A 12,843-nucleotide genomic window follows, 5' to 3' on the forward strand; every position below is an offset into this window, starting at 1 on the left:
TAAATAACACCCATTATTATTCCATAGAACACTCTTTATGAGCTAGTACCATAAATCATTTTTGTCCTTATAATATGCTGTATATTAGTAAAGTGTTCAAAGTTGTTTTGCTGTAGTTATTTAAGAGTAATTTTAGTTAATCTATATGATATATAATAACATCACACATAATTTGAAATAAATATTCTAAAAATTTTTACTTTGTACAAATATTGGGTAGTTAAATTTATATTTAAATAGCTGTTTAGCTTCCAGGTTAAAAGATTCTGGTAAGTATGGCATTTTGTTTTATTGTTTAGTGGAAGTATTAAGGCTATTACCTTATTTTTAAAAGTGGATTTTAAAAAATTGTCAGTGTGAGAATGGAAATTAAATTAAATTAAACATCATTGGTAGCTGTTCTTATTTTTTAATTTAATGGAAATCTGGTTAAAATGATTAAAATGTTTATCTCATTTTTTTTCTTTTAGCTGCTATGCCTTTCTTGCCTCCTTCCATGACAAGCCTGAAATTATCTCAAAACAAATTTACATGTATTCCAGAAGCAATTTTAAATCTTCCACAGTAAGTTTATTGTTATTTTAGTTTTAAAAGCACATCAGCTGGAACAGAACCTTTAGAAACATGATTTCGATTCAGTCATGTGGAGGTAATTGCTTTCTAAACCTACTTAGCTTAATGTTTTTGTATGTATGAATGATTTTCACTAGATAAAAGACCCAACTCATTACTTAAAATGGAAACTTTTATATTAATTTAGTGGATCATTGTGTAAAAACAACTTAGGATTGTTTAATTAATTGCTGTATTAGTATAATGAAATGAGATTATACTGGCTATCACTTTAACTTTTAAAATGATAGTGGAACTTGATATGTTGCCAGAATACCCTAAACTTTGACATTATGCTTAAGTTGTGTTTGAGTGAAATTTTGGGTGAAGATTAGGCAAGTTTATGTAGTTCCAGGTTTTTGAGGTATTTTGGTTAATTTCATGAAACCAGAAGCTTCCTGTTAACTTTAAATCGAGGCATTAATTTGATCTTGATTGTGTTGTAATCTTAAATTCTATTCTAGTTATATCATACATGAGAAACCAAATTCATAAAATATATGTGTAAATCTATCTTTTCCTTTGTTTTCTTGCTGTCAGCTATTCCTTCAAACACTGTGGCTTTTTAGAATTAAGACTAAAATGCTGCTTGCATGATGCTGCAATGAACTCTTCTGTGAGCTCATATTTAGGCAAATAATAATTATAATTTAGCCATAAAGAGTGTTACACAAACCTATAATAGCTAACTTACACCTAGATTTAGAATGTGTTGAACTAATCTAACTACTCTACAGTGGTTCCCCTCTTTAATCTTCCTAATAATCCCTTACAATAGCCACTGTTATTATCTCCACTTCGTAAGAGATGAAGTAACTTGCCCAGCTCATGGTTCTTAAACTCTGGTGGTTCAACTTCAGGCTCTCAAATCACATGCATACGCATATGTCAATAATGCTAGTTTTGACATTACACCTTATTCTTACCCTGAGGAAAATTATTTGTGATGTTATTTCATGTGTTTTGGAAATACTCACTTGATTTACATCTTTCCATTGTATTGTTTTAGCTTGCGGTCTTTAGATATGAGCAGCAATGATATTCAACGTCTACCAGGTCCTGCACACTGGAAATCTTTGAACTTAAGGGAACTCTTATTTAGCCATAATCAGATCAGCATCTTGGACTTGAGTGAAAAAGCATATTTATGGTCCAGAGTAGAGAAACTGCATCTTTCTCACAATAAACTGAAAGAGGTAAGATGTCACTTTTAAAATTATTGCCACTTAAAAAATATACTTTATGATTTGCATCATCACAAATTATCATTTTAAGTGATAGTTTCTAAATACCAATTTCATGAAACTAGAAGCTTCCTGTTAACTATAAATTCCTGTCAACTATAAGTTCAGATTTCCATTAAATTAAAAAATAAAAACAGCTACTAATGGTGTGTCACTTAATTTAATTTCTATTCTCACACAGACAACTTTAAAAAATCTGCTTTTAAAATATTTAAAAGTAGTAGCTGTAATATTTCCACTAAACAATAAAACAATATACAATACTTACCAGAACCTTTTAATCTGAAAGCTAAACAGCTAGATATAAATTTGTCTACCCAACATTTGTACAAAGTAAAAATTATTAGAATATTCATTTCAAATTATGTGTGATGTTATCATATAACATATTATAGATTAACTCAAGTTACTCTTAACTGTTACTTAACTATGACAAAAAAACTTAAAATGCTTTACTAATATACAATTCTTTATAGTACTAGCTCATAAAGAGTTTTCTATGGAATAGTAGTTGATGTCATTTAATAAATTCAAAATAAGCATTGTAAATATCAATACTATTCAATTTTTTTGGTTTTTAAATAAGTTGTAAGCCTACCCTGTGGTAAATGGATATGGTAACACAGCGTAATTTCCTTAAAAAATACTTTTGTGCTATATTTTTAAAGGATTATATGAATTATACATAATTATAGATTAATGTTATGCTGTGTGTCGTTGTATCACTAAATCTCTGTCCAATCTGTTAACAGACTTTTAGATGCTTCATTTTTCTCAAGTTGTTGCTGGCCTGTGTACTGTATTACTTGTTTTTCAGCTTTCTTTGGTACATTCTTAAATTTCTGCATTCCTGCACCATACTACCTATCACCCTAATGGATCAATCTTTTTTGTTTTGCTCCATTCTCTCTGTTATGAATCTGAAATTGATAATCTATTTGTCTCAGAAAATATTTTTTTTCAAGTTTAGCGTATTGCCTACAAAACCAAAAGAATTAAGTGTCTGACACTGTGAGGTTCAGAAAAACTGTGCATATATTTTGCTACCTGATTTTTTTTGCCAGCAAATGAGTGTTTTCTATTATAAATACGGTATATATTGCTTAAAAATTTGGAACAGAAAAGAAATCACTCCAATTAGGATGCCGCCTAAAGTATAAGCATGTAGCTTTACTATGAGAACACTAAATTGCATGCAGGTTTGTAGTGACTCTAGGTCTTCTTTCCTTTACTGAAGGAGCAGAATGAAGCCACAGATAATGGATTTGGATAACTAAATCCATTTTGTGGTAAGAACTTCCTTACTTTCAATGTCTTGAAGAGATGAAGTATGTTACCAAAGGAGATGGGGTTTTTTAAGATTACAGATGAGTGATATAGATTGTTTGGGAGTAAGTTTTATATGTAAGTTTTCATGTTTTAAACACATACTGACAACTTATGACAAACCTTTGGAAAGTTTTAGAACTCTGTTGAAAGACTGTGCAAGCTGCTGATGGAATCTGTGAGCCTTTCTTGTTTCTTATCATCTTGTTTTTTGGCAGAACACATTTCTTCCTTCCCACCAACAGCTTTTGCCCCTTTTTTTCCATTAAGATTCCTCCTGAGATTGGCTGTCTTGAAAATCTGACATCTCTGGATGTCAGTTACAACTTGGAACTAAGATCCTTTCCCAATGAAATGGGGAAATTAAGCAAAATATGGGATCTTCCTTTGGATGAACTGCGTCTTAACTTTGATTTTAAACATATAGGATGTAAAGCCAAAGACATCATAAGGTTAGATAATTTTTTTTCTCTCTGTTTTTATTAAATTTATTTCAGATTTTCTACTTTCTGTGACTTTGATGGATGTACATTGTTACAATTTAGGGAAAAATGAATAGTAATATTTGGCATTAATATGCTGTGTCATTTGCCTTTCATTTAATGAATGCGTTTCTGTGGTGCCACTGTAGAGATTTTTCATTCTTCTTAGCCAGGCTAATGTTGAGAGCAGCTTCTCCTCCTTCTGTTTCTTTTCACTGGAGTAGACTCTAAAAGAAAATAAGTATTGTGATTTGGTCTCTCGATTACACAGTCTAAAGAAATACAGCACAGTTTAATAACTTCTCACACTGTATTTCATATAGCAACTAGGTAACATATGCCTCTTACATCTTAAAGCATTATCGTTACTGACATCATATGAAATTACTAACTTCTATTTTGCCCATTAGGATGAGTAATCTACTCACCTTGATCAGTTTTGAAAGCACCAAAACTTCTCAAGTATCACTGTTTCTGGTCTTTACACTCTAAGCACTTTAAATATCTTTGATAACAGATTTTATCCCCCATTTTATTCCCTTTCAGCACATTGGTCTTATTACTTTCTCATAAAATCCTTTGCTCCCTTTTCCACAGTTACTGTATGAACATTGCAGACCTCAGCTCTGTCATCACCTCTCAACTTGACTGTAATATCCACCAAGGCAGAGATCATAGCTGTGTTCAGTCACTATTCAAATCTTGGCACCCAACACAGTGCCTGGCATACAATTAGTAGTTGTTTAATTACCAGTGATTTATACTTCCTGATTCTCTTCTGCCTAAAATCTCTTAAATTTGTATTTAACTTCATCTCTTTTTATGAGGAAGGATTTTGTTTTCTGAACTCCTCCTGAGCTTCATTTCATTTTAAAGGAAAGAATTTGTTAACTTTTGTGCTAATTGTGACTACCCTTCATCCTACACAATTATTTTTCTCTCTTGAAACTGGAAAAGATGGTTATATAAAAATTGGTTCAATTCTTACTAAACATTTAGTAGAACTAGCTTTCAGTGTATTATACTGTATTATCAAAATATATATCTAAATACTTTTAAACATGTTTAACATTTTCAGAGAAGACAGGAAGACCTAGAGCAGGTTAGAAATTGTAGGCATCATTTGCTTTTTGAAGAAAGCCATTTTTCAAATAGTGGTGCATTCTTAATAAATAAATAAATAAATCAAGAAAAGTAATCCTTTTTGGTCATATCATCAGGAATGTTGGTGAGATTCTTATTAGTAATAGGAATGAATTGGTCACTACTCCGATGTAGTAACTTATGATTTAGTCTTTTTCTCTAATTTGAGACTGTGGCAACATTTTAACGTATTTCAAAATGTATCTTTCTCTATGCATTATATTTTTGATAACACTTTAAATCTATTAGTTTAAAGGTAGTTTTTAAGCTACCTAAACGCTTCTATTTAGTTCGGTTTTTGCATTAAGATCATTAGGAATGAAAGCTTGTTAACAGTTGCTGATAGTATAATAGTTTATATTTATTTATTTATGATGTAAGGTGATCTCGCTATACATATATACTATCATATGCATATGTGATATATATGAATACATAGCTATACATCATATATACCATATATGTGTATACATACACACATATATAATGTAACTAATAGGACCTTATTATCAAGCTTTATTATAACAGTATACATATATGTATACCTTGTTTCTATGTCATATGGACTTTGTGAAATTTTATACTTTATAATTTATAGGGTTTTTCTTTTCTTCTTTTCTTTTCTTTTTGAGACTGAGTTTCACTGTTATTGCCCAGGCTGGAGTGCAATGGACTGATCTCAGCCCACTGCAACCTCCGCCTCTTGGCTTCAAGCGATTCTCCTGCCTCAGTCTCCCAAATAGCTGGAATTATAGGCGCCTGCCACCATGCCCGGCTGATTTTGTGTATTTTTAATAGAGATGGGGTTTCACTATGTTGGCCAGGCTGGTCTTGAACTCCTGACCTCGTGATCCACCCGCCTCAGCCTCCTAAAGTGCTGGGATGACAGGCATGAGCCACCACACCCAGCCTGTAATTTACAGGGCTCTTCATACTATTTAAAGAAATTCAAATATGTATACATGTATGTATGTATATGTGTGTATATATAGATGTATATATATTGCATATCGTATTCTAATTAGTATTGCAAATGTATTTTGGCCTTTTGATTATTTCTGGTGATAGTGTAACATGTTTTCTTTGGTGATTTTACCAAACATTATCAACCACACTAAAATCTCTAGCAAAATATATGCATTAACAGTACTCTGAAAGACATATACATTATTACTTATATGAGCTATGCAATCTTTTGGATATTATAGTTTAGAATAGTGTGACATGCAAAAGAACTCACCTAAATCTTAAGTGTACTTTTCAACAGTTTATTATTTTATTTTTATATTTCAAATACTAGGTTTCTTCAACAGCGGTTAAAAAAGGCTGTGCCCTATAACCGAATGAAACTTATGATTGTTGGAAATACTGGGAGTGGTAAAACCACCTTATTGCAGCAATTAATGAAAACCAAGAAATCAGATCTTGGAATGCAAAGTGCCACAGTTGGCATAGATGTGAAAGACTGGCCTATCCAAATAAGAGGCAAAAGAAAGAGAGATCTCGTTCTGAATGTGTGGGATTTTGCAGGTATTTCTTTCTATAGAATTTTAAAATTCACTGTTACCATTTGTTTTGAACAGGGATTCAAAAACTGAACTTTCTGTTTTAATATCCAGAAACCTGGTAGACTGTATGGAATTATTCCAAAGCCCTTTACGTCTCCTAATTTTACCCTTGCCTCCAGAATGGAGAAGAACATGGAAGGATATGTTGGTAACAATACGGTGCTAGGTGTTTTGATTGGTTGGTGCCATATATGCTAAAAGTGGTCAATCCCTTGTAAAAACCCAGAATAGTTCTCTAAACATTATCTGTTGTTTTTCTCTTATTAGTATGCTAAATAATAAATAGTATTATTCCCCCCAGATATTTTTTTAAAAAGGGTTCTTGCCTGTTGTTTGAAAGATTTAAAAAATTTGTCTCTAATCTTTATTTAGGTCGTGAGGAATTCTATAGTACTCATCCTCATTTTATGACGCAGCGAGCATTGTACCTTGCTGTCTATGACCTCAGCAAAGGACAGGCTGAAGTTGATGCCATGAAGCCTTGGCTCTTCAATATAAAGGTTATTTATTCTGATCTTTTGAAAATAGAAAATAATGTGTGTGTGTGTGTGTGTGTGTGTGTGTGTGTGTACGTTAATTTATTTTGGGCAAACAGTTGCTTCAGTCTCTTTAAATACTTTCTTAAAAGAAGCACTAAAGTTTTGAGTTGGGAAACTTTCAGAGTAATTAAATCATAACATGAAAATAGTATGTTCCATATTGGTGAATGTTATTGGTAACCCGAAATTCTTTTATGCTGTAAAACTTGAAAATATATATGTTCAACTGTTTTTTTAAATCATATTATTTCTTAAATGAAATCTTAATTTTTCTAATTTAAAATAAGCTATATTAAAGAAAAGCGATCTATATATATCATCAACTTCGTACTCAGGGGCCATTTAGTGTGAAATCCTTCAGATTGTATCCTTTAAGTGGTCCCAGATTATTATGCTGTTATATCTGGAATCTCCCTTTTGTTGCTTTTGTATCTTTTCCTTTGTTGTCTTGTCAGCTATGCTTTCAAACACTATGGCTTTTAAGAATTGAGACTAAAATGCTGCTTGCATGATGCTGCAATGAGCTCTTCTGTGAGTAAAGTCCTTAAAAAGGCTTGTTTCAGGATATTTAACCATGTAATTTGGCTGCATACATGCTTGTTTTGTAATTTGGGTGTTTTTTAATGTTTCTTTTATTAACTTTTTTACAGCTAGCCAACATGAGCAAATATTACAGTGGCAGTCATACTTGCTTGAATGGCTTTTATTCTTTCATTGTAGACTCCAAATTGAATGACTTTAAAATGAATTTAGAAGATTAAATTTACAGATAAGGAGGAGAAAATATACATGATATGACGTTAATTTGATATAATTTGTGGGTTTATGAAATGCTTATTTTATTTAGGAGTGGATAACTCATTTTAAGGCATGAAGATGAGAAAGGAAAACTATGCTACTACCATTATATAGGCTACCTAAAAGGGATAAAAATTGGATTAAGAAAGGCCTAAAAATGATTTTTTAAAATGTCTAGGTTACATTGTTTTCTTAGGTTTAAGGAGAAAAGGACAGTTGTTCTTTTCTTCTTCTGAAGTCTGTTAGTTTCTCTTTTCCACTCCAGTGAATGTCACGGAAAGCAAGTATCAACAGGAATGTGAGCAGGCCCAGTTTGAAAGCAAACACAAGAGGGTTTTGTGTCTTTCCCTCCAGGCTCGCGCTTCTTCTTCCCCTGTGATTCTCGTTGGCACACATTTGGATGTTTCTGATGAGAAGCAGCGCAAAGCCTGCATAAGTAAAATCACCAAGGAACTCCTGAATAAGCGAGGGTTCCCTGCTATACGAGATTACCACTTTGTGAATGCCACCGAGGAATCTGATGCTTTGGCAAAACTTCGGAAAACCATCATAAACGAGAGCCTTAATTTCAAGGTAACATGGTAGGCTGGTAGAGAAATGTAATTTATTAATTCTCATGTTATGTAACTGCCTAGAAATGTCAGAAATTTTGAGAAGTGAGCAACTCACTTAAAATTGTGGGGTTTCTTTCCCCATTGCTGTTAGCATTATTAAAATCTTTTCCATTTTAAAATTATTTATACCAGACTTCATTTCTAATTCATAGAAATGGGAATAAAAAATAATTAGAGGACCCTGAGAGAAACTAAGAGAACATTTCTGGGATACTGAGAAAATGTTTCTGAGAGAGAATCTGAGAAAATGTTTTTGATGTCTTTTCTCATCCAGCTTCTTGTAGTGGTGGTTCAGTCCAAGGGTAAAGGTGAATACTGAGGTCTTGGGATCATCTTTCTTCTATTATTCTTTGACTGTTATTTTTCCATTTCCTCCTTTCATTTGGAATTCCTGTTTTATGGACATCTTGATCCTTTGTGCCACTCCTTCATGTATTTTGTCACGGTGATTCCCATTCCAATTTTTTCCCCTCTGTATTGTGAGGGAGCTGTTTTATTTAGTCATGAAGACCACTGACTTGGTTTTCAGCAGTATCTCACTAATTATTTAGTTCATACAAAATGGGCTTTTTATTTTAGGAATTATGTTTTAAATGTTTAAAATTCTCTTCTGGTAAGCCAAATCTTTATAAAGCATAAATAAATCAGTTATCAGAGAGAACACTCTTTTTTTGTTTTTTTTTTTTTGGAGACAGAGTCTCGCTCTGTGGCCGCAGGCTGGAGCGGGGTAAGGCCAGTGGCTGGATCTCAGCTCACTGCAAGCTCCGGCTGCCTGGGTTTTACGGCATTCTCCTGCCTCAGCCTCCGGAGTAGCCTGTTGACTACAGGCGGCCCACCACCCTCGCCCGGCTTAGTTTTTTTGTAGTTTTTTCTAGTAGAGACGGGGTTTTCACCCGTGTTAGCCAGGATGCGTGCTCGATCTTCCCTGACGTCGTGATCCCCCGTCTGCGGGCCTCCCAAAGTGCTGGGATTACAGGCTTGAGCCAGAGAACATCTTTTTTAATACTTGCAGGAAAAGAAATATTCACTGGGTTCTACAGGGAGTGTGGTGTAAACTGTACTGAAAAATACCCTTGATAGTTCCATATGACAAACATAATGATGAATTTCACTTAGTCCCTCTTGGCTTAGCTCATTAGCACTAATGATCAAGATTCTGGCTGATAAATAGAGTCCTATTTCGCCTGGGTAGTCCCAGCATAATTATTAATAGTGTCCCACTATATTCTCAAAAGCATTCCAATTTGGATGATAAATTACATGGTCACCTTGGTTATAACTCCGCGTTGGCCAGTTAGCTTACTTCTGTTCCTTTTATATAGATTATGTGTGCTTCTCTGCAAAACCTAATGAGCCATTTGTAAAAGTGATGACTTTTGCGGTGTCCAGGGAGAGAATTTGTATGTTCGTGTCCTTCAGCACACATTTATTATAGTTATTAAAAGGTTTTATTGATGATAGATGGTAATGTCATGTAAAAATGACATTATTTATTTGTAGATTTTCCTATTCTCTTGTTGGACATGTAATTAGAAAGTAATATGACTTAAAGAAAAACAAATACACAAAATTTATTCATCCAGTTAATCTCTTACTCGAGTTTTTTTTTTTTTCCTGAGACTATACCCATACTTCACAAACTTTGTTGTTACTGAGAATATTTTGATAGTTTCCCTTTTCATCATTGCTGTCAGAGAATGTATCATATTTAAAAAGACTTGTTGGAGGACGAGTTTGTTTTGAAAAGGCCTGAATTTAGTTGATGCAAAGTCACAGATAAGATGGTTCATTAACCTGTATTAATACTGCTTTTGTCTAATAGATATCATTACCAATACATCAGACCAGTTTTCCTTTTGGGACTTGTAAATCAACTTTGAAGACAACTTTTTACAAGGAAGTAAAACAAATGCTTTGAGAAATACCAGTATTAGTGAAAGAAAAGTATATATTGCTAATGGATACAGCATTCTGGCATAATGGTTTGAAAACTCATTTGATTGCTTTGTAGAAGAGTGACTCTGCTTTGTAGAAGAGTGACTCTTTCAGAGGACCCAGGGCCTGTGGGCCTGCCAGAACTTGAAAATTCTTTCTTCCCTGAGGTGCTTCAACCTGAATTCAAAGAGCAGCTTTTAATCTATTAGAGATCTTTTTTTGTCCTCTCATTTATTTTTCATCTTTCCCTTTGATCTTAGCTCTTCTCTAATCTTTTTCTGTCTCAACATTATTAACATGTGTCTGTGCAGACACTTTAAGTTTTATTTTTTTGACTCAGCCTGTCAGTGAACTGATAATCATGCTGAAAGAAGAAGCAGGACAATACAGAGTTCAATGCCGACAATACTCCTTTTAATCTTGTTCAGCCCATTAGCAGAGCAGGCATCCCTTTAGGCTTTGAGTCCTAGTCCCCTACAACTCATCCCGTTTCTACTTGATTTGCTTTCTTTGAGAACTCTTGTTTACTTTTGTATGGAGGTTTCCCTCCTTGGATTAAAACATAAACCTCAATCTGAAGTTCCATTTCATCTTAGTTTATGAATGACTCTGAGAGGGAACATGAAAAGTGGAAATTAGTGAAATTATCTCCAATTCTCTGGGTCAAAAGACACACGAAAACAGTCTCTTGAGTAACCATTCGCAGGTAAATACAGAATAATGGTTATGGTTGTCTCCTTAAGGTTTTAGTCACAAATGAAAAAGACCAAGTTAATTTTTTGTCTATGTATGCTGAATTTCTATTTGTAGTAAGTGTAAGAATTTAAGCAGAAATTCTGTTTCTTATTTTCAGGTGAAAAGAATATGTAATTTCCATAGGTCCAGAAATAGGGAGAGTTTGCCATCTGGTGGTTCTTAAAGGCATTGCGGATATTATTAAGAGTTGCTTTTCTATTTGAAATTATATTTTAAAAAATGTTTGGAAGACACTTTTATTATAGAAACTATTCTCTTAAGCCCATTCTTTAAAAAATCTTTTTTTAAATGTATTTCTCATTTTGTAGACAGTGATTAGATTCTAAAAGCAACAGAACAATGATCATCCTCTCCTAGCACAATCACTGGTGTTTAGATGATTTCTCATTTTCCCAAATTCAAGGTTCCATGAAAAACACAACTTGAGTGGGATTTTATGTCTCCAGGTTTCACTGTTGATATATACATCCCATCAATGTAACATTTTACAAATAACAAGCACAAAATTAATGTTTTACCTTGAATATTTAAAATGTAATATCCAAAAGCTCTTGTAATTTGTACTGATATCTTATGCTAGCGTGTCTGTTTCACATTAAGTTTAATGTCTTAAGATATAAAAAGTCTTTCTTATGGTTAGTGATTTATCTTGTTTTTTGCCATGGAATTTCTGGATAGCGAGATAAACATTTCCATACTATTTTATTTGGTATTTCCTAATTTGTCTCTGGATCAACAGTTTTCCTATTTTAATTTCATTGTACTTATTCCTTACAATCTAAGGAGCTTTTATTATATTTTGATTTTATTTAAAATGTACTTGTGAATAACATATCTGTTTCTGTAAAAACTGTTAGCACTGAATTTGCCAACCATTTGACAAATACACGAATAAAATAGATTTTTACGGCTTGTCATTTGTAATTTCATAGATCCGAGATCAGCCTGTTGTTGGACAGCTGATTCCAGACTGCTATGTAGAACTTGAGAAAATAATTTTATCGGAGCGTAAAAATGTGCCAGTTGAATTTCCTGTAATTGACCAGAAACGATTATTACAACTAGTGAGAGAAAATCAGTTGCAGTTAGATGAAAATGAGCTTCCTCACGCAGTTCACTTTCTAAATGAATCAGGTTTGTGTTTCTTTCCTTATTTTCAAAGCTCAGCTGTAATAACTTATAAAAGTGTTTCTGAATCTTGTATAGAATTTACATTCAAAGCTGAGAGAATATCCATACAGTTCTTTAATAGGCCACTGATTTTTTTCTTTTTGGAGGATCATCATGTGTGTGGATGACAAATCATGTATCGTGTTGTAAGAAAACAAATTTAGAAATCACCTAGGAGTAAAGTAGTGGAAAGATTCCCTGAGTGGGAGTTAAAATATTTGGGTTCTAGAACTTACTTGTACTATTCAGGAGCTGTGGAACCTGGAGCACAGCCACAGCCTTCCATAATGTCAAATGAGTTTAGTGCATGTGAAACTTATTTTTATAATGCAAAGGGGAATTATTGTTGGAATGGGACGCTTTGAGAATCAATGGCTCCCTGAGATGATGCAGGTGCTGAATGGAAGATCTAGCTCTCTTCCATCAAATGTTGATCTCAAAGATGAAAATTCTCAAACCAACTTCAGTGCTGATTGTGTATTTGATCATATTACTTTGCCAGAAATGTGTGAGTTGTTTGATAGTACTAGAGTAAGTGACTGGGAAGCTGCTTTTGATCCCTAGATTCTGTTGTGTAAAAAATAGCTTCCCGTGGTTTATGATCTGTTCCTTTTCCCCATTGTTCTTAAGGTATGCTGAAATATTCTGTGTTTCTT

General features: G+C 33.3%; 1 protein-coding gene across 1 annotated transcript in view; it reads left to right on the plus strand.

Annotated features, from left to right (window-relative positions):
* The window catches only part of LRRK2 (leucine rich repeat kinase 2), a gene marked incomplete at its 5' end in the record, with an annotated part of 83,808 nt that overhangs the window by 14,647 nt on the left and 56,318 nt on the right, over positions 1-12,843 (plus strand). Inside the window, 7 exons of the mRNA XM_017886920.1 lie at positions 471-564; positions 1,622-1,808; positions 3,453-3,634; positions 6,108-6,337; positions 6,748-6,875; positions 8,067-8,285; positions 11,950-12,151. Coding sequence (XP_017742409.1) covers positions 471-564; positions 1,622-1,808; positions 3,453-3,634; positions 6,108-6,337; positions 6,748-6,875; positions 8,067-8,285; positions 11,950-12,151 — 1,242 coding nt within the window. The remainder of the gene's footprint in view (positions 1-470; positions 565-1,621; positions 1,809-3,452; positions 3,635-6,107; positions 6,338-6,747; positions 6,876-8,066; positions 8,286-11,949; positions 12,152-12,843) is intronic.

The sequence above is a fragment of the Rhinopithecus bieti genome, unplaced genomic scaffold (genome assembly GCF_001698545.2).
Source record: "Rhinopithecus bieti isolate Rb0 unplaced genomic scaffold, ASM169854v2 scaffold_16691, whole genome shotgun sequence".
NCBI classification, from domain to species: Eukaryota; Metazoa; Chordata; class Mammalia; order Primates; family Cercopithecidae; genus Rhinopithecus; species Rhinopithecus bieti.